The following is a 24,428-nucleotide window of genomic DNA, read 5'->3' as shown; positions in this document are numbered from 1 at the left end:
AGGCCGTTTTCTTAAAATGAATTCAGCAGCACTTACATAAACCAAATTTTACTGTTTGATTCCCATTAATATTCTGAAGGTTTCTACTGAAGGGGTTTGTTAATATATAATTTTATACAACATTTTATTCCTAAAAAATGGTTTAAATGTATTTTATTCTGGCTGCTGTTTTTCTGATTTATGGCATAATTAAAAGAGATCCTCCAAAATCCTCTCTGTAACAACCTTTGACTCTAATGTCATCAAAATGAAACATTCTGAACAATGCTTCATTTGCATATTTTAATAATAACACTACACAACAATTGTAATACTAAAAATGTTTGCACTTATCAATATAATCAGTCAACTGGGAAAGTATAGTGATATCTATTAGTTTTTTTTTTTCTTATTCGGTGTCTTCCCTTAAATTAAGACTTTCAAACCCTAAATAAAATTGCATTTATATACTTGTAAATTATTATAATTGTATTTTATTCTCTTTATCAATCGGTTCCTTTTAGAAAGCTCCTGGAAAAATGTTCTTAAAGTTCAGGTTGACCTGGTTGTGTACATGCAGTTTCTGGTTCTCTCGCTGGCACTGTCCCAGTGCTTGTCTCTCAGCCTCCAGTGCTTGAGCCAAATGTGCGTTTTCTAAACACTTCTGAGAATACTGCTCGGACAAAACCTCCAGCTCACGATGGATAGACTGCAACTCCTCTCTACATGGATGAAATGTAAAAAAAACATGTCAAAACTTTTGCTTTACCATTCGCTTGGTAAAAAGCATCAATGAATAAAAGTAAATCTTCCTAGTGACTAATGAAAGTTTTGTGTAGATAAAGTGATGATTGGCATCTTACTCGTACTGTCTGTGCAGCTCCTGAATGTCTGCGCTCACACCGCTCATTTGCGACCGCTGCGTTTTCCCCAGTTCCTCGCGATGAGCGTTTTTCATGGCCTCAATCGCTGTGCACAAAACAACCTACTGTGATGCTAAATCCATGACATTAAACATTCATTATTGAGCTAGATATATTATTGCATGAAACATTTCACACTTCAATTGGCATTTACACTGACAGCAATTTGCAGAGACAAACAAGCCATAAGTAATTCACTTTCAAATTTGGTGTATACTGTGATGCATTCTTTACCAGCAATAGTGGCGTTTGTTTCCTCCTCCAGCAGTCTTTCTTTCTCTTCCAGAAGTTTATGGATCTCTCGCTGATGCTGCCTTTGGATGTCCTCGATCACCTTCTGATGCGTCTCCTCCATCGCTGCAAATCCTCGCTCGCATGTCGCCTGCATTCCACATAAAACATCAGATCACATATGCAAACAAATACCAAACAATCTCTACTCCAGCAGGCTCTCTACTAGGGCTGGATATCTACAATTGATTCCCTGAATCGATTCAATTGGGATTCAGATTTAGTTCATAACATCTTGACTTGAAGTGTATAATTTACTCAGCAAAGCCCATTTTTTTCACACATTAATAGTCAATTTTGGAGTCCGTTTATGCGTTCACTGAAAACGCAAAAATTAAATGATTTTAATCAATATAGTCAAAATTCAGAAAACCAACGTCTACCCAGCCCGACTCTCTACAGAGCAATGCCAACTGTGGTGTTCGCATATTTAAACATTTATTTATATGATGAGAGATGACAGTAACCACAGAGGAGTGAAAGGAATGCAGCATGATCAATAACTAGAGAGCATTCATGCATTCAAACACACACTAACACAATACTAACCCTCTAAAAACACAAGGTGTTTTTGAACAGAGGAAGTCCTCAGTAAGCAACAATATAGGTATTTGTGATAGTTTTGTCTGTAATCAGGGTCATTTGTACATTCATTGTGTGTGTTCAAGACCCCCAGTGTTGCTAATATGCACTACAGCATAGGAAAAAAAGGGGAAAGCATCATGGTTATGAGGCTACAGGGTTGCAGTGGTCATCTGAGCTTTATTTTCAAAACTCCAAGAAGCATAAAACCACTTGATATATAATAAATATCTATTAGTGTATATTTATTAGTGTAGATTTGTGTACTGTTTCTGAAATTTGTCTAAACCAACACAATAAGAAATACTCAGCTAAAACCACTGCAACCCAAACTAACAGCAACAACCTATTGAGGGTCCTACAAACATGGCGCTATGGCGATGAATGGGTGACATTAAATTTGAAAAGTGAAAGGTTAAACCTTGAGGCTGTCCAAGTCTCGCTGGTATTTCTCCTTCAGGCTGGTCAGATCTCCATCCAGTGGTTTCTGTTCCAGCTCCTCCTTCATGCTGCTCAACTGCATTTCCAGCTCCTGGATTCGGAGCAGGGACTCCCTGCAAATTACCTGATCCGTTCCATCCCCTTCCTCCATGGGACATGCATCGGCCTCATCTTTGTTCTCCATTTGTTCGCTCCTCTCCTCCAGCGAGCAGATGGTCTGGCTGTAGCATTCTTGTAGCTTGCGGAGCTCCTCTCTGTTGGCGTGTTCTAGTTCCTGGACCTTTCTCTGAAATTCCTGCTCAAGTTTTCCGATTTGCTCCTTGTGCCTCAACTCAGCATCTTCCATTTCTAGCAGCAGGGTCTCCAGCCTGTGTTGGCTGTTGGCGGCACGCTCCATTAGTTCGAGCTCTCTGGTTATCTGCTCCTGCTCGGCCCTTCCCATCTCATCTGCATGCCTGCTCTTGAGCTCTTCTTTCTCCCTATGAAATGCCTCTTCCAGCTGGTTTAAGTTCTGCCGTTGCTCCTGCAGCTCCCTGAGCTTATAGGATAGTTCTCCTCGAAGCATGTCGTTCTCCTCCTGCAAGGAACTGATAGCACCAGTGAAACTAAGATGTTCTTTCTCCAAGCAGCTCTGGTAGTGCCTTTGGATGGCTGCCACACTCTCAGCGTGTTCCTGGACAAGCACTGTCATATTGCGGCTAGTCTCCTGGCAGAGAGAAAGTTCCCTTGTGTGACCTGCTCGCAGCCTGCAAGCAACATATGCAACCTGCGCCTGCATCAAAGCCTCTCGCATGCAAGCAGGGCTGGAGTCATCGCGCCACGAGCTCATCTGGATGGCATCCGCAAGTCCAGAAAGTGAATTTGTTTCTCCTTCCTCGCAGATCCTCTCAATTTCCTGAGAGAGACTGCGGAGGGCTTTTGCTTGCTTTTTTAGCTCAGCGATGAGATTTTCCCAGCTCGTTTGCAGATGCGATTCTGATTCTGCACTATGGGATAGCATGCCGCCTGCTAAATGTCTGTGGACAATCTCTGCCGCTAAACTCTGAGCTTCCTCAATCTCAATCTGCTCCATATAGGGGACAAGTTCAGGAGGGGCGATGTCAGCAGGATGACCAGTATCACTTTGGGTCATGCTCTCAATGTGAGCACGCTTTGATGCTGTAACAGCATCTTTCAGAGCCATGTCCCTTTGTTTCAAGGTCTCATTCGCCTGAAGCAAGTCCTTTTGAAGCTCATCAAATTTTTCCTGGAAATTCATTGTTAGATTCTGAAGCAAATAGGCAAGTTCAGCACTAATGCAGGCATTCTTGATGATATCCTGTGAAAAAGCACTATTTGATAGTTTACTCGCCTCAAGCTTGTCCACCTCTGCCAAGAATGTGGTCTCTAGCATGAGTTTTCTCGTAAGTACATCAGCATAAACAACTGAGAGACAGCCGTTGCAGTTCTTCTTGATGTTTTCGGCATCCTTGTGAATGGAGTTCAGGGCCGACATAATATCAGAGTTCAGGTCTTGCAGAGAGAACCCCATCTTCTCCAGAACCTCAGCTTCAAAGGTTAACGTTCTGGCAAACCACTTTATAACTTCCTGCATTGATTGCACATCCGGCGCATCAAAGATCTGGCACGACTCATACAATGTACTGCCCTTCCTCAGGTACATGGTGGCACAAACCAGCCGTTTCTCTACTTCTGCAAGGGTACAAATGAGAGATTCAGCAGAACGGGTCTCTTTCTGATTGCTGAGAATTTCTCTGACTCTTTCTGTGCAAGACTCTACTAGTGCCAATGCCTTCCCATATTCCTCACTGTCCTGCTCGCCAAAATTCTTGAGGAATTTCTGATTGGGTTCATCCATTGGTAATTCATCACAGGTTTTAGTCATGTAGTCCTCCATGGTAGCTCTGGTGCTCAGGTGTTCCTGCATCGCTGAAAGATCGGGCTGGTGCCGTATCTTCTCTGTGAGGTGCCTGAGCTTCTCCTCTGTGGCCAATAGCTTGGTTTCCAAAGCGTTTATAATGGAGATGAACTTATCTGGATCTCTACACTGCTGGAATGAACTGTCACTGACTACACTGATATCTTGGGTCAGGCTCAGGTCATGCATGTGGTCTAGGCTCAGATCTTGTGTCAGATCCAAAGATGTATTTTCTGTCTGAAACTTGTCTGCTCCCTGGGACCGGTGATAGGACTGGCACTGAATAGTGGAAAAGCGAATCCTCTGGCGCTTTACCAAGGACATTTCCGTCTCAGAGCTGCTTCTTGCAAGCAGGAGTTGGGAGGTGCTTGATGATGAGGAAACATCATGTTGCATCTCTTTCAAACCGCCAAGTAGGTCTTCATGCGACCGACAACGTCGCATCCTGAGATCTGCATATCCGAGTCGCAGGGCATTGAGGTGTTCCTCCAGCTCAGCAATCCGATCCTCTGCAACCACCAGTTTTGCCTGAAGCTCCTGTTCCGCTTTACGGGACTCTACCAGTCCTGGATAGTCACGCTCCATTTTAGAAAGAAGTTCCTCTTTTTGCTGCAAGTAAAGTTCTGTTTCTTCTAGACTACTGCCTAAGGCAGCCATCTTGATGAGGGCCTCGCTCAAGTCCTGCTCCTTCTGCCTGATTAGCTGCTCGTACATTTCCTTTGTCTGCTTCACTTCCTCTTCCTTCTCTCGTAGCACATGACTTATCCTTGCAAATTCTTCTGAGACACGCTCATACGAGCTCTCAAGAGAGTGATAGTCCGTTTCCACCGTCGTTAAACATGCCTGTTGCTTTCCTACCTCTCGGTCTGCCTCTGCAATCTGATTGAGGAGTTCCTGACAGCGGCAAGTAAGCTGGTCACGTTCCTCCTCCAGCCTCCTCACGCTCTCTCGCAGCATTTCCACCATATCCGTCTGCGCCTCCAACTCCTGCTGAAGACGATGAACTTCCTCCCTGATTCCCACAGTTTCCATCCCGCCGCTCCCTCTCAGCAGTGCCTCCACTTGTTCTTGAGCCTCTTGCAGTTGCTCTTCAATTTCACTCCTCCTCTCTTCGGATTCTGCCAATCTCCAGGTCAGTCCCTGCCGCTCCCGCTCGTGTTTCTCCTCCAAACATTGCTGCTCTTTCCTCTCCCGCTCCTCTCTCATTTTTTGAACTTCCTCCATGGAAATCAGACGTCCAGTGGCCTCAGCGAGTCTCTCCTGTAGCCTCTGCACCTCTTTGTGCTGGTCCCTCTGCAAAGCTTGCTTCTGCTCGAGCTGTCTCAGTTCCTGGTTCTTCTCTAACAAACTTGCCTCGACTTGCCGAAGACGTTCCTCGCTCTCTCGCAGCTGCGAACGCAACATCGTCTCATTTCGGACCCATTCTTCCTCACGTTCTTGACATCGAACCCGCTCGATTTTTAGCTCGCTACGCATGCGTGCCACAGCCTGCTCACTCGCTACAATATCTGCCATGGCAGCTGTTAGCTTGTCCTCCAAGGCCTCAATCTCTGCCTCATGGTGTCCTATTATATCTTTCGCTTCGCTGTAGCTACGCCGTAAGCTGCTAACTTGTTGAGTGGCCTTATCCTGCTTCCGTCGCTGGGACTCCATCTCGGACTTTAGATCCTGGTTCAGCTTGCCGAGTCGCTGCCATGGTGCTCGGTGAACCGGGGTAGACGCTGCATCAGGCGAAGGCTTTGCAGCGGTCGTGTCACTCTTTAAGAGATTAAGAGCAAAGTGCAATTAGTAACAGGAAGTCTTCTCTTTTATGGCCACAGACATGATGCTCAACATCTTCTGGGCTGTGGCTGGGAACCCGGGAACTTTTGGAATTAAATTTCTGAAGTTACATACTTACTCAAGCTTTCCACTGTGCTTTTTCAAGATGACATCAAAAATGGAGAGAATGGTGCTCAAAAATGAGGGAAAATGTGAACAACACAATTAAAAAGGGAAATAAGTGATCTAAAGAGGAACTACGGAATGCAACTATGAAATGCAACCTTGTGTTGATGGATAATACAAATGGAACTGTACAGAAAAAAAAAAAATTCAAGGGGGAACAAAAGAAGGAAGAAGAAACTAATGGAGTAACACTACACCAGATTATTATACAGCAACTAAAGAAAAATGAAAAACAGAGGAATGGTACCACCATGAAAATTATGCAAAGAAGAGAACGACAAGAGATGAAACAGATACAAAGCCAAACAAAAAGTAGAAAAGCACAGCCGAAACCTTGTCAGATGTTTACATTTGTTATCTTCAGCAAACTTGTGGTTTGGTTACAAGAATTTTAACCAAAACCCAGTCAGAGCCCAGGGAAAGAAAGACATTGCAGATCAGTTAGTACCACTCATGCAACACCCCAAAAATTATATTAGTATTGAAATAAAAAAAGCAAGAGATACAAACACAAAAACTACAGATGATCCGTTTTGGTACCTGCAGTATGTATCCTTCCCTGGCACTCTGCTCTCTTCCACGGGCATCCTGAAGTTGCTCCTGTAAGATGCTGTTCTGCTGCTGGAGTCTCGCCAGCTCCCTTTGAGCCTGACCTAACTGTGGACATCAGAGGAAGGCAAAAAGTTCTGAAATTATTAGGGCTGCCTTTGACTAAGGATTTTTTAAGCATTAGTCGACTAATCGCATGCTTATTAATAGACCATTTAAATCATTATGAGCCTTTAATTGCCTACAAAGCCTAATAAGCGTTCAAGCACACGGATAAAGCTTGCCACAGAGCACCGGCAGAAGTAATGATTATGAATGAATCATGGAAAAACAGTAAGGAGGCTGCATTAACATTTTAATAATTTGATAAATTAGAGCTTTCTTTGTTTTTGGTTTAAGAGATGTATTCGGCGACACTGACTCATCTCCCAATATGCACCTGTATGCAGGTTTTATACGGATTACATAATCTGAGAATATTTGTTTTAATTTTAATTGTTTTTTTTGACAGCTGACATTTCACTCTCTATATATTTTTAATGACTGTAAGGCAAAGATATACACGGAGATTCGCGCTCGAGTTAACAGAGACCAAGACAGCAGAAAGTGCATCCTGTTTGCTTTCATTATTTTACAAAAGAGCGTTTTGTTGTTATTGTGAGTGCACACAAATAAACGTAGATTCTTTACAGATTTGAAAGATATATTACTCTTATCTGTATGACCAAAAATTATGGAGTAGGCCTATTTTAGGAGCAAGTAAGTGCACTGGCGCCTCCATCTGTCCTGCAGTGAGCGTGTTCAGCTTCCACTCCGCACAAACACTTCACATTTCTCTAGGTTAACATCAGATTGACTGGCTATGTAAAGTTGCTAATACTTACATTCAGATGATAAGTCATATTTGCGGTGGATGAATGATAGGCGAGCGTTTGGATGACCAGCCCTATGTACTGTACTACCACATAGACCAGCCGTTAACGATCTGTCCGTCAGAGACTGCGTGACTTCGCCTGAGGATTTTATTTTCTGCGGCTAAGCGACTAATACATTTTTGGTCGACCAAGCCTCTTCTGGTCGACTAACAATTAGTTAACTATTAGGGGACAGCCCTAGAAATTATACAATAGTCAGAACTGACCTGAATGAATAAATCAAGAGAAATCTAAGTAGTATGTATCTGCACAAACTCATCAACATTTTAAGATGGATAATGAGGCAAGAAATAAATACTGATGTTTCTTACCTCTTTTTCCAGTGCAGTGGTCAGCTCTTGCGGAAGGGCTCTTTCTCCAACAGGAGCATTTGAGCTGCCAGTGATTGGTACCTGCTTTTCCTCTCTGAGGGGTGTTGTTTCTACCTGATGCCACCTCTGCTCAATTTCCACTTGGACATCAGAGTTTCTGCGGGCCGCGCTTTGACTATCGACCTCCTGTGCATCTCTGGCATGGTCTACATCCATTCTCACCTGTTCCTGTGGCACTTTATGGGGGAGCTTTGATGGGGGCTCCGCCACCGTTGTCGCATTGACTGCGCCTGCTGTAGGTGCAGTCTGATTGCGGTGCATATATTCCTGTATGACTACTTCATCTTGCTGTGGCAACTTATCAGTATGGCTTGTGGTAGTAATCGAGGATGACGTCTGATGAGAGGAGGTGCTAGATATGGGAGAGGAGTCAGCAGAGGAGGTGGAGGAAGGAGAAGATGACATAATGACTGAAGTGTCTGCCCTCTTTATTGAGGGTGGTCCACTCTCGTTTTCCTGTCCTGGACGGAACTCAGACCAGTCGAAGGTTTTAGACCGTCCCTCGCGCTTGTTGACTCGACTCTTACGGTGATCGGAAGGAGGCGCGGAGTCTGTGATGTCCTCGTGTGATTTTTTAGCTTCAACTACAGAGCTGTTAGAGAGTTGCGAAGAGTTAGAAGGTGGCTGGATGTAGTTTTGTTCCACATTTGATCTGGTTCGCTCTTCTGGAAGGGAACTGTGAGGCGAGAAGATACTGAATCAATACACTAAGTATCTGATTTACTAGTGGTGTTTGCTAAGGCAAGCTTTACAGCTACTACTTCAATATGTGTTATATCACAAAGCATTGTGGCATATGGCATTGTGAGGAAATCTGAATTATTCCTTATTTGTGGACATAATTGTACCAAGATGTGTTGTGAAACAAAAACTTTGTTAAAGAAAAGAAATGTGCTACAGCTGTCTAAAAACACATACCCAAACCCCTGAAGACAGGATGGTTTGATTAATAGTTAGTAGGGTGAGGAAAACCATCTGGTCATTGCATGGCATTCAACCACTGTCAAACATGTCAGTAAACACTCATGTGTGCCTTCGCTGCAGGGTGCGATCTAAAAATGGGCACTGATGCAATGCTATTTTTTCATCTCCTTCAAAGCAGCAGCTGGTGTAACATCACAAGAGATGGAGAGACACTGGCGAGTTGTGAACATCAAAATGCACTGTACCAGCCTAACTTAACTAGCTGCCAATAACTGCATCTAGTTGTAATGCACTAAATTATTTATTTTAAGGAAGATCGTACAACAAAATTTGCCTTGTTTTTAAATTGGATAATTTTATTATCGGATGATTTTTTATTACTTTTTGGGTGACTGACAACTTTGACAACAAATGACTTCAGCTTTGTTAAATGTCCACAATTAAGAGGTTTAATTTAGGTCTATCCAGTGTGAAGTTGACAAAATGTCCATTCGTTCAGACAGGATTTCACACATATGACTTAATCGTCTCACGTCTGGTTAGCTAGCATGTGGTGTGAAACAGCTGGAAAGTCAAATTAGGCAAATGTGTTAAATGCATTTAATAAACTCAAAAATTAAAAGCCCGAAACAAAACATCAACACCAATATCGTAAATAAACTGGCTAAACACACACAAAGCGGTGGCGAAACAACTCCAAAATAACCAAGCATACATTGCAAAGGCTCTCCCACTCCATTTATCTCCATAAATGTTAAAACACCATTAAAAATACTAAATTAACAGCTCCATTATAAACAGAGCAAACAACACAGGCAAATGGGAACAGGAATTATTGACATAGCAGACAGAAGCCAGAACATCATGAAAGCACATCGCTACATTCAGCTCTGACATAACACGCACACACAGGTTAGAATAAGAACTGGAAACGCCAACCTGGGCATAAGAACTGAAAGTTTCAGAGACATGTTTTTCCTGTAGCCGGAGCAGGAAAAACACAAGAAAAGGAATTATAAAGGTAAGTTAGGAACAGAAGAAAAGAGAAATAATTACAAACAAAAACAGTGGAGTTTGAGGAACCATTTGGGAGACAGAAAAAAAAACTCAAGAGGAAATATGAAAGTTGACATGCTCAAATGCTTTATGGTAAGTATGTACTGTTTATGTAATGTGGATCTTTAAAGGTTAAATTAGTCATTTCTGTGCCACTAGCTGCAACAAACTGAACTGGTCTACCATTGGACAGACAAACAAGTAGTCCCACTCCAAACTCACAGTATTGGTTGAGCCAGTGTTGTTGTTATGCCAGTTGAATAGATTGAAATTGTTGTCAATAGAGGTACAGAAATGACAGACTTAACCTTTAATATAACATGTGACCCTGGACCACAAAACCAGTCTTAAGTGTCAATTTTTCCAAACTGAGATTTATACATCATCTGAAAGCTGAATAAATACAACTAATTGAAAATCTGGAATCTGAGAGTGCAAAAAAATCAAAATATTGAGAAAATCGCCTTTAAAGTTGTCCAAATGAAGTTCTTAGCAATGCATATTACTAATTAAAAAAGTAGTTTTAATATATTTACATTAGGAAATTTACTAAATATCTTCATGGAACAAGATCTTTACTTAATATCCTAATGATTTCTGGCATAAAAGAAAATTTGATAATTGACCCATACAATGTATTTTTGGCTATTGCTACAAATATACCCCAGCGATATAAGTCTGCTTTAGTGCTCACATATAGTGTTCTTATCAATTCACAGAGGGAAGTTTAATGTATAGGGCCTACATTTTTGATGTTCTCTCCTTTTTTGTCCTTTTCACAGTAAACATGATGTAGAAGCTCACCGTGTGACATCAGGAGCGACGGTGGGCCGCATGTTCTTCAGAATGGCCTGAATCCAGTTCCGACGTATCCCAGAGGTCATAGCAGACAGCGTGAATGCCCCTTCCTTACTCTGAGAGGAAGACGAGGACATGAATGAGGAGTCAAATGATCAGATGAGTTAACAAATGCATGACAGTGAAACAAAAAAAAAAGACTGACAAATATTTATGTTCAATTCTGATATTGCCGTTCAACTCCAATACAACTGTAAATCCACATGTTTTGACCAATGAGTTTCTATAATTGACTTTTCCAGGCATGATTGGACAAGGATTATTTAAAAAAAAAATAATAATAATAATTCAAAGGTAATGTTGTACTATATTTTTTTAATAGCTTGCAAGCAACCAACAATTTCCATGATTTAGTGACTTATTCAGCTCTAAATATTTTAGATGCGAAGAAATATAATGTAAATATTTTAATAATATTACCTATTTAATATTACATATTGAATATTAATTACAGGAAATCAGGTTTTTAATCATTTTAAATATTTTTACAGGCTTAGAAATCACTATTCCTTGATATTTTCACTTGCTGTGACTGTGGGACACTGTAAATCACAAAAGAAATCAACAAAAGCGTGTCAAAGTCTCACATCTTTTATTCAGAAACAATATTGCTCCACAGGAAATGGTCCAATCACATACTTGAATAAAAGTGATGTATAGCTCAAGTGAGAACTAGGAGTTTTAAATGTGAGTTTAGCATTATGTATCTAAGGCATAAAGATAGCAGGCTGAAGTTATATTTACAGTTGTTATTCATTTCTTGACACTGACGCCCTGCTGTTCGTACACAGAGACGGCCAACGCTTTCTGCTATTTCTGACATCTCTAAAATAACCTTAAAAACAGCGCCAGGGAACCTACAGTTATTCGCCACCTCGATGAACAACACAATATCAAGTACATCTCAACAGCTTTATTAATAAAATACAGGAGCATGCAAAGCACTTATAAATGTAAACTACTGCATTATATTTTTACTTCTTTTGAAGTCTAAGTGGTGCTTGTTAAGGTGTCCTGAATGTTTTTCAATGCATTGCTAGGGTGTTATGGGTGATTGCAAAGTGGCCCATATCAAAAGTATCCATAAGATATTGTGGTCTCTAGATACGACCCGGGACCCTAAATTAATGTATGTATTTTTCTGCATTGACCAATTTCGAGTCAAATCTCTTATTTGGAAATTATAATTCACTAATGTTAAGTATGAATTTTATAGTACTATTGTTGTTTGACACAAAGCCATTAATTAAAATTGTAATAAGTGATTACTATCTGAAAAATCGTGAAATTTTTTATATTAAAAACAACTATTTGATTTTAAAAAACATCTATTTTCCCCATTGTGAAGTCAGACTAGCATCTGATGTGTGGCATTAGACCTGTAGGGTGTTATTTCATAGGGATGCAATGATGTCACAGCTGCTGACAGATCAGGTGACATTAGTGATGAAACAATGCTTAGTGAGGAACAGCGTTAGGGTTACAGATAACATCACCACAGCTTTATTTAGGTGGGAAAACATACCACTGCTAACCTACCAGACATATTTGTCTAGCATCAATACCTCAAGAGCGCAGGGATGGGCGGAAACAAATATTGCAGTATGAGTTAGGGTTAGCTAAAATAGTCCTGTCTGTTGCCCTGATGTGGTTCATTAAGCAGTTTTGGTAAATACATATACCAGAAATGTACACCAAATGTATAAGTGACCCTGGAACACAAAAGCAGTCTTAAGTCGCTGGGGTATATGTGTAGCAATAGCCAACAATACATTGTGTGTGTCAAAATTATAGATTTTTCTTTTATGTCAAAATCATTAGGATATTATGTAAAGATCATGTTCCATGAAGATATTTGTAAATTTCCTACTGTAAATATATCAAAACTTAATTTTTGATTAGTACTATGCATTGCTAAGAACTTAATTTGAACAACTTTAAAGGAGATTTTCTCAATATTTTGATTTTTTTGCACCCTCAGATTCCAGATTTTCAAATAGTTGCATCTCAGCCAAATATTGTCCTATCATAACAAAGCTCATTTATTCAGCTTTCAGATGATGTATAAATCTCAATTTCGAAAAATTGACCCTTATGACCGGTTTTGTGGTCCAGGGTCACATATATGTTATACCAGCCCTACTGCACAGTCTTTATGAGGTGAAATACAATTGAGACAATAAAACAGCACTCACAAGGATTTGGAAACCATAGTTCCTCTGAACTGGGAATTCGGTCACATCGTAGCACGCTGACAGATCGATCTCTCCGTCCAGATCAGAGGCCTGAGAAACATGAAGGACATTGTTAAACAGTCACATGATCAAAAAATGAGTTTAATGGCTGATGAAAACACGTACCTCCTCAGCGATGGAGTCACGGTAGAACCTCAGGCTCTGATCGGTCAGAACAAACCAGTGTTTCTTCCACTGAGAGACAGAAGCAGAACAAACCTTTTGAATAAACTCCATATTAAATATTAAAACATCACTGAAGCACAAGGACATCAACTCCTGACTGGTTTCGAAAAGCTCTTTGAAGAAATCATTTTAGACTCACCAATCCATCTTCGTACAGTTTGGTCATCCATCCTTTCTTAAAGTTCAGCAGGTCCGGCTAAAAAGAGATGAGAATAATAGATGAATTTAATAAACTACTAACATTAACAAAAAAAACACACAGTTCTGCAATAAATGTTTTAAAGCAGGGACTGTTTATTTAAAATACATGAAATATTCAATTAAATTGCATTGTTTTATTATGCATTTTTTAATCAAATCCAGTTTGATGCTCAATCAATTCAATGCTATAATGCACTGGAAAAAAATAGATTTTTACATTTTTACATTAAAAAAGTTATTGTGTTTCATAAATGAATCCAAATGAGTCTTGCTCCATATTTTCCCTGAATTTTAAGTATATTTTGCCTTTTAAATACAATTTATCTTGTAGCCAGTTTATTTGGTTTAAGAATGAAAACTTTTATTTCCACATACCAATAGAGAAAATTACTGGCAAATATATTTTTCTGAACACAGACCATCAGAAAAAAAAATTGTCTAAGATTTTTGTTCACAATTCATGATATTTAATCTACTTGCTATATAAAAAGGCATTCGGAAATTTTGTTTTAAAGAACTTTGCATGCAATTAGCAACATATAAACACCTTTGAATAAGACATTAAGAGTTTATGTAACATTCATTAAATATGCTAAAAATCAATACAACATAACTAATATGGAAAAGAATAAAACTGTAAATTCAAAAGAGTCTGTATTCAAAGTTTGCCTCATAAAACCACCACCAAACACAGTCAGAAGGGTCCCGCACAAATACAGGCAGCAGTACCACACAAAGCCATAAACAAACTAATATACAACCTAAAATACCACAACCAATAATAATGCAAACCCTCTACCATCTAATGCAGGCGTTTAGAGCAGATCCGGTCGGGCTAAGATCACACCCACCGGCCGTTTGCTAGTTAACCGTACCTTAGTCTTGTTGAGTTTCATCTGTGACCTGTTCTTCACACGCTTCTGACTCACATGCCGTCTTTCTGTGTGTATGAACATGAATCTGTGTTCTCATGTGTGTGTGGGTATGTGTCGTGTCTCTGGTCCTAACACTCGGGTGAATGCTATTTATAATCAGGGGTGGTGTAGTGGTTCTGGGTTGGGTTTGCATGAACGAAGTACTAACAGCTGAAACACACAGACACTCTTAGACAGCCCTGCAGTCCCTTATAAATAATTATGCTGTGTTCTTAAGAGCAATTAATCATAGAAGCATATTTTAGAAGTTGCATGTTGAATGAGGACTATGCAGTGCGATTTTTAATTTTGCATGTAATGCAGTATAATTCTAACCAACAATGTAAAGGTGAACTATTTATTGTGAAAATCATACAGAGTCATAGATTTTGCATCTTAATGAAATACAGCGACACAGAAAAGGAAAGCTGATCCAGAGGTCAGATGGCGGTATTCAGTGTTCAAAGGCTCCCTTTGGGATTTTACAATGTTATGTACATTAAAATATGACACCGTCATGCACAAATTATTTCTGACTAAAGTGATACATTAAATGAATTTAGAGGAACAAAAGACTATGACGATGATACTGAATGATGTGGCAGCATTTGAAATGAAACTCACCTTATTCTTAATGAAATTTTTTTTAAATTTTTCTATATTTACAAAGTGTACATTATGGTAAATTTTTAGTTTGATTTATGTACTATGTTTTTAACTCAATTCAAATAAATAATTTCTTTATTTAAAATAATAAATCAAAATTTCATTTTTATTTTATTTACTATATTTTTTATTCAATTATCCCTTAATATTCCCCTACATAATAAAAAAAAAAAAAAAAAGTAAAATTCTAAATCTTTATACCTCTGTCATGCATAACCAGCGCTATTTGATATAATACATTATCGTACATACAATATTGCAATTAAAAGTTCTTGTCAATTATAGCCATAATTAAAAGATATTTATGTGTGTTATATGTGTAGTCTTACAGTCATAAGTGTCTCTGTGACTCTGCGATCCAGACTTTTGGCCCTGCGGTAACCAGCTTGTGAAGAAACGTCATCTGTCCGGCCTTTAGCTGAATCCAGTGAAAATTCCTATAAGAAATTAGAAATTAATGAATACAAAGAAATTTTACTCCTATTAGGCCTCCTTGAAATGTCATTACAAAACAGACAGTGATTCTGAAATCTGATTGGATGAGACTAGAACTGGCTTGCTGCTTTAACAATACTAAGCAATTCACTGAATATTAGCAAATGTTTAGTCTATTTATTCCTGCACACTCAAAAGCGCTAATTTATACATCAGTTTCAACAGATGCAGAGTGAAATGTTAAATAAGTACCTGTTTCTGATTGGAGAGGCGTCTCTCATTGCGTCCTGCTCTCTGATTGGCTGTTTTAGAATAAGAAGGGGCGGGGTCTGTTGAAGAATTTGTTGTGTCCATTTGCTCTGGAGTGCTGACAGTGTCATTACACTCAAATCTCTCGATGACCTGTGAACGTCTGCTGCAAAAAAAACACACAGAGGTCAGAAGAGAAACAATGGGAAAATATAGCATAAACACATGCTTTCCTTTCACCACAGATCTTCATACTCTATTTCTGACTCCAAAATGATGCTTTAAAGTGTAAACTGAATAGAGTTAAATGCAATGCATAATTCATTAGGCTGATAATGCATAAGGTTCTTTTTTCCATTTTAATATATTTTAATCAAAATAATTGAAAAATCTACCAAAATAAATACTTGTTCATTTTCAATAATAAATAAAGTAATAAATGCAATTAACATTTCTGCCTAACACCGCAGGATGTTTACATCTACCGAGGAAGGATGCTGGAGAATATTTCATGGAAAGATGGGGGGGAAAAAAACACTTCCTCTGTTAATTTCTGGTCAGTCAGCTGAAACTGATCATTGTGAATAACCTCAACACTGTCATAAATCAAACAGGAAATGAGGCTGGAAATTGTCTCTCATTGCTTTCCCTCTATTATGATGTTAAAGCTCTCTTGATTGCCTCAGAATGGCTCAGTTTTAATGAATTACATTCAAAGCTGATGCAATGTAATAATAGGAAATTAGTAGTGAAAAATCACTTATTTTTTTTTTATAATGCAGCAACTCTTGGCATGTATTGCTGCCCAATTTCCTTTGTGAACTGGAGCTAGCAAAGGATTTTAGTGTTTGAACCTGTAAGGCTCATCTCAGCAGCAAGTATCTGAGATGTTAGCATGTCACTGATTTGTGGTTTTTGTTTAACATGATGAATTCTGTGTGTCTTATAAGAGCAGATGGTAGAGCAGAGGGACAGACACAGGAAACCAGCGACAACAGCCATGAGCAGAACCCCAGACAGCAATCAGTCTTTGTCCCTGTGTACACCCATGTGTTAGTAGGAATAATTCATCTTTTACACCCGTTTCACACCGAAATGAAGCAGCAGCATACATGCATTCTGATGCACAACACAATTCATTAAATTCATTAAAAAACCCAAATTCATTAAAATACATCAGTTCTTTATTTAAAATAGATAAAGACCATTTTCTCTCACTCCTTCATATTTACCAACATAAAAGTTCCATTTTATTGTTTATAATTAGAAAAATTACATACTAAAACCTTCTACCACTGCTATGTATCATAACCATTAAAATACAATGCTATTTGATATAATACATTACCATATATACAATATTGTAATTAAAAAATCTTGTCATTTATAGCAATAAATTGAAGTTATTATTTATGTTAATTTGTGTGTTATATATTTATTATAAATTACATAAATTAAACTACATTCAAATAATTTTTTTATTTGAATGTAAACATTCAAATAAAAAATTTAAAATATTTAAAAAATTTTAACATTTTTGATTATATAAATGCAGCCTAGGTGAGCATTAGATACTTCTTTTAAAAAAAATGGTAAAGTTTATATAAAACCTTTTTTTTATACATTTATAATATATTTATAAATATTATAATTTTTCTATAATTGTTATTATACTTATAAAATATTTATTTGGAGGGGCCTGAGAATTATTATTATAAAAGCATACAAAATCTAATTTACATAATCACATTTACATTGAAATGGTCAAAAATGGAACTTAAACCCCAAGGTCAGGCTATAAACTGCTTAATCGTGTTTGCATCACTATGCTGCTTAGGTGGCCAAAATAAATATGCGCTGCTTGCGGTGTGAAAAGGGTCTTAGTTTTTATGTCTCTGATTCTGAGATGTGCGTGTGTGTTATAGTTTGGCACCAGCAGGTGGAATGAAAGTAAGTAGTGGGCGTGTCAGTGGGCGTGGCAGGGCGCGGCACAGGGCAGGAAGTGCAGAGTTTCAGAAGAATGCCTGTAAAAGAGAAGAAACAGATCAAATAAAAAGCAAAAAAAGAGCATGAGAGAGAGAGAAAAATCAGAAATGGGAGGAAAACGGTGCGGAACATTTTAAAATCACAGATACAGAACTGAACGGCACAGCATTCAGGACTGCATTGAGATTCCAACAAAATGGAAGAGAGATTAGGCTGGAAGTTCAGTTTTACACAGTGTTCACTAGGTAGCGCTAAAGCTGCAAGAATGAGATGAATGTCATGATTCTGAGTGCTAAAGGCACAGTGTTAGTTCAGACAGTTAGCGTCTCTGAACTTGCTCTCCTGAGTGTCATTGACAGGTTTTTCCTGCCGGCTCCAGCAGGTAGAGATATAACCTCCACGCTCGCTCTGAGACGTAAACACAGCAGGCGTGTTGGCTCGGACTGAACGAGCAGATTGTGTTTATACTGCAGGGGAAGTAGCTGCGTATCTTTAGTTCCCTGTTCAGAACTGTCTCTCCTCAATTACAGTCAGACTATGAACTAGGCTAATGAGGCTATAAAACATGAACGTCTCTTAACAAACACGTTAAATGCATGTATATTCAAGTAGAATGTGTGTGTCATTGGCTCTGGTACAAACTCTAATGACTTCTCTACCTAGACAGTATTTTTAGGCATCATAAGCACAGTACCAATAATAGATACAGTATCCTTTCTCATAAATTAAATGATACAACTTCAGCACATATTTGGGTGTGCTGTGTATTTTTGTGCCAATTAGAGCATCAAGTACAAGTGTTAATAACACAATTAATTTCTTCCTCATTTCTTCCATTGAAATACACTGAACTAAATATATCGTATTCAGAATGGATTAAAAAAAATACATGCAATTAAAAAATTTATAATTTAACCAAGTATTACATTTATGCATTTAGCAGACGCTTTTATCCAAAGCGACTTACATTGCATTCAAGTTACAGTTTTTACATTTTTTTATCAGCTCTTATTAGTGTAAACTATGCTATTATTAGTAATTTTGTTATAATATTACTTGTAAATATTCATTTTATTATTTTTATATTTAAAAATGTTATTGATATTAATATGAAATATTGATATTATTATTTAAAAGTATTATTGATAATATGTGACCCTGGAGCACAAAACCAGTCTTAAGTCGCTGGGGTATATTTGTAGCAATAGCCAACAATACACTGTATGGGTCAAAATTATCAATTTTTCTTTAGAAAGATATTTTGTAAATTTCCTACTGTAAATATCTCAAAACTTCATTTTTGATTAGTAATATGCATTGCTAAGAACTTCATTTGGACAACTTTAAAAGGCAATTTTCTCAATATTTAGATTTTTTTGCACCCTCAGATTCCTGATTGTCCGATCATAACAAACCATACATCAATGCAAAGCTTATTTATTCAGTTTGAGAAAATTGACGTTTTGTGGTCCAGTGTCACATATTATTAATGTTATTCGTTAATGATATTAATATCTATTATTAACCCTGTAAAGCATGAAAAATATATATTTTTTTTAATGGAACCGTTAATTGAACCTTTTTTTAAAAATCTGAAAGACTAGTGTGCACATGTGTTTATATATTTGATATATCAAGCTTTTATGGCATATATAGTATGATAGAAGAAAATGGAGGGAAAAACACCTGGATTTTATTCAGAAGCAAAAACCAGGCAAACATATGCAATTTGGTGCAGTATAAACTATTAATCAGTTCTGATCATTTAGAAGCCTTAGAAATTGGTCTCAAATGATACAGTAGGCTTAGAATACCAGCCTAATGGAATCAACTGAACGTCTTTTAAGCGCTGGAGGCCAGGACACACCAAGCCAATGGTCGGCCGTCGGTGAGCGTCTGTGGGGCTAGTTTATTTGGTGTGATCCCCTCGTCGGCTCTCATCGTGCTCATACACGATTCAACATGTTGAATGAGCGTCGCGGCGGGTGAGAACTCTGACTGGATGTTCAGTTTAGCAAATGAGTCAGTGCCCGGGGCTGTTTCTAATTTTTTTAAATTAAATTATTTCCCAACCATTCCAACTTGTGAATATTTTCATAACACAAACCGCTTTATCAACATTAAGCTATCAACATAACTGATATTCAAAATAGTAAGCAAGCGGTGCTTTGTTTACGTTTCGTCTATCTGCATATGTCTCATATATCCTTGTTTCGGTTTCTTCTTTTGAATGACGAATATTTACTATTGATAGCTGCTAATATAGACAGCTAATTCCTCTCACGCAGAACGCACATTTTAGTTTGCAGTTCTTTGTATCTAGTTATCCAGTTCTAACTAGCATTTAGTTCTTAAACGGATAGTTCACCCAAAAATGAAACTTCTGTCATTAATTCCTCACCCTCATGTCGTTCCAAACCCATAAGACCTTCATTCATCATAGAAACACAAATTAAGATATTTTTGATGCATTCTGAGAACTCTCTGACCCTCCATAGACAGCAAGGATCCTTACATGATCAAGGGGACATGACATCAGGGGTTCAAGGTTTTCTTTTGCGCACAAAAAGCATTCTCATAGCTTCGTAAAATTACGGTTGAACCCCTGATGTCACATGGATTATTTTACCGATGTTTCTGGATCTTGATCGTGTAAGGACACTTGCTGTCTATGGAGGGTCAGAGAGCTCTCTGAATGCATCAAAAATATCTTAATTTGTGTTCTGAAGATGAACGGAGGTCTTACAGGTTTGGAACGACATGAGGGTGAGTAATTAATGACATAATTAGAATTTTTGGGGAAATTAACCCTTTAATGTATCTAGTTCTTTGAAGTCAGCTTGGTGTGTCCCAGTCATAAGCGTGCCAATTACAAGAGCTGCCACTCATGTAAAGAGTTTCAAATCGGTTACTTATAAAGATGAGTTTGAAACAGAGCCTTTGTGTGTGAATGTAACTGTACAAGGTAATCACCTTCGTTCACATCCGAACAGCCGTTCCACCTCCTTCCTGCCCGGGCTCCTCGTGCGCGCTAGCAGCTCCTGCCGTTTCTGATTGGATCGGTACGCATCCCGGTGACTGAGTCTCCGTGCCCGGGGCACATCTGCCAGGGCGGCGTAACCCTGCCCACCTCGCCCCGCCCTGCCCAAGGCTCCGCCCACACAGCCCTCCGGACCCTGCTCAGAGTCTAAAGAGCTCTGAGAGGAAGGCAGGGATGATGGGAGGACGTTTACGTGTGAATTTGAACTGGAGAGCCGGTCTGGGCTGGGAAGGGGACAGAGAGTTGCATCCGACGAGGGCGGGGAATCCAGCGCTGGAACATGCTCCTCTGATTTGCTAAGTCTCTGTGTGTTGTGTTTGTGAGCACAGGCGTTATGTGCAATGCCGTAAGTCTGTGTGCTAACAGCGCTGTGTGGGTCATGTGACGTGTGTTTGTGTGAGCTGATTGGAGAGCTGAAGAGCTCTGGATCAAAGGAGAGATACCTGGAGCGAGAGGAAGAGGAGGATGTGGTGGAGGAGGAAGAAAGCAGAGGCTGCTGCTGCTGTGGTGGTGAAGGCTCTTGCTCCTGCTTGCGATGATGCTGTCGATCTTCATCTTCTTCGGGTTTGGGTTTTTCTAGCGAAAAATATCCGCTCTCCACCCGTGGCTTACGACCAACACTCGCATTTCCTGAATCTGAGCGTGAGAAAGAATGAAAAATCACAGTCTGTACCTTTATAAAAATACACCATGGTAACATTACAGCTGCCAAAATACCTAGTTACTACTGCAAAATCATACTAAATGAATCTGGGATCTCTGTCAAACAGTGTAAGACGTTTTCAAAATCTGTTATTTAGTTTAATAACAAGAGTGGTGACTAACAGCAAGTTACCGCAGTTTTATTGAGGTAACAATCACTGTAGTATTTTGTCGGAAATAATGGTTAGTGTGGTTTTTGTGAGGGCAGTGAGCAAATGTAGTTAAATGTTCTTTTCGTTTCTTTTTGTTTACCCAGAAATCTGAGGTAGTATTATGTGTGAAGTTGTCATTTTCCTTTAAGACCAAAAAAGCCAGTTTCCTGGTGATTATAATCACATGTATTGAACATGATGGCATGTGATGCCACAGTAAGAGTAGATATTTAACAAGATTTTATGAAGAAAATACGACCAAAACTCATTACCAAAACAGAATGCAACAGTGTCTGCCCACTTTTTCAGCGGCCTTGGTTCAGGAAGCATTTTTCCCATTCATTTCTCCCATAGGGATTTCTAAAAGTCCTTTGTTTAAGAGTTATTAGCCATGAACCAAATCAACTAGCCATAAATCACAACAGTACAAAATAACAAAGGGACAAAATGTGAACTTAAAGGCTTTAATCAGGGAAAGAACTACATTCCCATGAGGCACTGTGAATGACAGTCGATAGATAAATGTAAAACTATTCATTTAAAGATGCTGATTGTGCATTTAGAAAACATGTTTTACATTTATTGCAAAATATGCACATGTATACAAATATTTAAGCAGTTTGAGAAGAGAAGAAATTGTTGAATAAAGTCATTATTTTTGTCTTCTTTGCGCACAAAAAGTATTCTCATAGCTTCATAAAATTACGGTGGAGCCACTGATGTCGCATGGACTATTTTAACGATGTCCTTACTATGTTTCTGTGCCTTGACCTTGGTGTTTATGGAGGGTCAGAGAGCTTTGGGATTTCATCAAAAACATCTTAATTTGTCTTCCAAATATAAATCTTACAGGTTTGGAACAACATGAGGGTGAGTAATTAATGACAAACGTTTCATTTTTGCAGAAATATCCCTTTAAGAGTTTTTTGGTGCATTTTTCATGTTTTAATTCTCTGATTGGTGGTAGAATCATGGGTAATGTACTTTTCAATAGGAATTTTGCTTTAGGAATAGGAATAATGCAGACTGATGTCTTCCAACAAACGACAAACTTTTAGCTCATAGTGGGTCTGTCTTTAAAGGTTTATAAAGTTACAAATCAATTCTCCTATAGAAAAAATTAATGGGATTTTTACTTTCGGAACTTGACTGTTGCACTGTATGATACAGTGTTGTGGGTGGTTGCTATGAAGTCGCTAAGGTGTGGCAAGTGGCTATTTGAACATGCATTTGTGCATATACTTGAGTGTTTAGAATGTTCTAATTTTCAAATTTAAAATGTATTTTGTGTATTAAAAATGTTGTCAGCTGAATGACTGACACCCAGGTTCACACAGCATGTCATAACCTTGTTTTTGTTAGTTTCTAATGAATTCTGTATGTTGGTACCCAGCTGACTCAGGCTGCCGGTGCTGCAGCTTGTGGGTAAAGTGGCTCGACTCCATGTTTCCTCCTGCCACAGAGTGGCCCTGGTGGACGGCACTCGCTCTGCGTGAGCTATAGTGCTGGGGAGACACACCATACTGCTGCTGCTACTGGTACTGGTGACCGTCACCTTCGCAGGACCTGGTTCCTGAACACAGAGAGAAAGAAAGAGAGAGACATTCAGACAAGCATAATATTTAACTAACCCACAGTCAAGAACAAAGAGCTCTTTGATGGCAAAAACACCTGTGTGTGTGCATACAGATACACACACGAATGTAACTGTCTAAACTTGCAGGCTGATAACAAATGAGCTATTGTGCCATGATTTCATACACACGCTGATTTACGCTCACCACCACACCCCACACTAAACACACACTCACAGATTAGAGTCTGTGTCTTTCCTGTTTCCACCTGACCGCCCAGTAATACCTTTTTGATTAAATCATAAAGTCACTTAGCGCATTTTTCTGCAGGAAACCAAACACACATCACCCAGCATCCCACCAGAAGCACACACGAGAATCATTTACTGGACAAATTACGATGAGGTTCAAATTCCTGCCAATCTGTTGATCTCCAAAAACACCCGGAATTCATGTATTGATCAGATCCCTGTGCTGCGCTCTGTCTGGTTGGATCATGCAGGTTCTGGACTTACAATAAACCCATTGATGTTCTGCTGGGAGCATTGACCTGTTAGCAGATCAGCAGCCTGACAAAACACAGGTCAGGAGGTCAGAACAAAGGAAACCAATCCTAACGATACAAACATAATCCGTTTAAAACACTCCATTAATGTATTAACTAGAGGATTGAGCAATAAAATAAAAAATAACCAAAAAAAAAGACTAAATATTGTTATAAAAAAAATGGCTGAGAAAAAATAAATTATCATAAAATATGTAAAAAATAAATAAAATAATAACAATAATAAAAATTAATCAAAAATATCAAAGAACATTATAAAATGTTTTTTGGACAGTTTTTTTTTTTCTTTTTAATAAAAGCATTTAAAAATATAAATAAAATAATACAAATAAAAAATATCAACCTAGGCAATATTTATATTTAAAAAAAAATTAAGAATATAAAAATAAGTCATAAAATATATTAATCAAAAATAGCATAAAATATATTTCTACATAAATATGAGTTAAAAACTTGTTTGTTCTGGAAAAAATAAAAATCAAAACCTATAATATAGCTAGAAAACATAAAACATAACAAAATGTTAAAACAACAACAAAATACTTACAATTTCTGAGATTTATGAATTTTAAGATATTTTTTAAGATTTTTTTTAGGATTTATTTTTTTTAAATACATTTATATATACATAGAAATTGACTTCAGGATCAACTTTTCCCCTAATTTGTGTACTGGTTTTCCAAGCAGACCTGTGTCACAAAATCCTGTTTGGTAGTACAAAACACTAGCCAATAAACCATCTTATCTAAG

At 38.4% G+C, this 24,428-nt stretch overlaps 1 protein-coding gene and 2 gene segments (V, D, J or C); 1 reads left to right on the top strand and 2 right to left on the bottom strand.

The window, feature by feature from the left end:
* LOC306864845 (Ig kappa chain V-III region MOPC 63-like) overlaps positions 1–24,428 on the bottom strand; it is a 684,433-nt gene that overhangs the window by 159,046 nt on the left and 500,959 nt on the right.
* The window catches only part of LOC306864846 (Ig kappa chain V region K29-213-like), a 764,502-nt gene that overhangs the window by 241,078 nt on the left and 498,996 nt on the right, over positions 1–24,428 (top strand).
* The window catches only part of mprip (myosin phosphatase Rho interacting protein), a 43,552-nt gene that overhangs the window by 4,965 nt on the left and 14,159 nt on the right, over positions 1–24,428 (bottom strand). For 12 of the 24 annotated variants that reach the window (XR_013783813.1, XR_013783814.1, XR_013783815.1 and 9 more), the window contains exons 1-4: positions 2,197–5,908; positions 1,137–1,284; positions 843–948; positions 542–701 (exon numbers count right to left, since the gene is read on the bottom strand). Coding sequence is in view for 18 of the 24 variants with exons in the window: in XM_079409075.1 (XP_079265201.1) it covers positions 542–701; positions 843–948; positions 1,137–1,284; positions 2,197–5,787 (4,005 nt within the window). In the remaining 6 variants the exon portion in view is untranslated. Of the gene's footprint in view, positions 1–541; positions 702–842; positions 949–1,136; positions 1,285–2,196; positions 5,909–6,621; positions 6,739–7,876; positions 8,613–9,799; positions 9,839–10,720; positions 10,831–12,969; positions 13,060–13,134; positions 13,204–13,333; positions 13,391–15,304; positions 15,413–15,662; positions 15,826–20,618; positions 21,322–22,928; positions 23,113–24,428 lie in introns of those variants that run through there. The other 12 variants (XM_079409064.1, XM_079409065.1, XM_079409061.1 and 9 more) reach the window with 6 other exon arrangements.

This window comes from Barbus barbus (assembly GCF_936440315.1).
Source record: "Barbus barbus genome assembly, chromosome: 46".
In the NCBI taxonomy this organism is placed as follows: Eukaryota; Metazoa; Chordata; class Actinopteri; order Cypriniformes; family Cyprinidae; genus Barbus; species Barbus barbus.
This window is presented reverse-complemented; position numbering and strand designations above follow the sequence as displayed.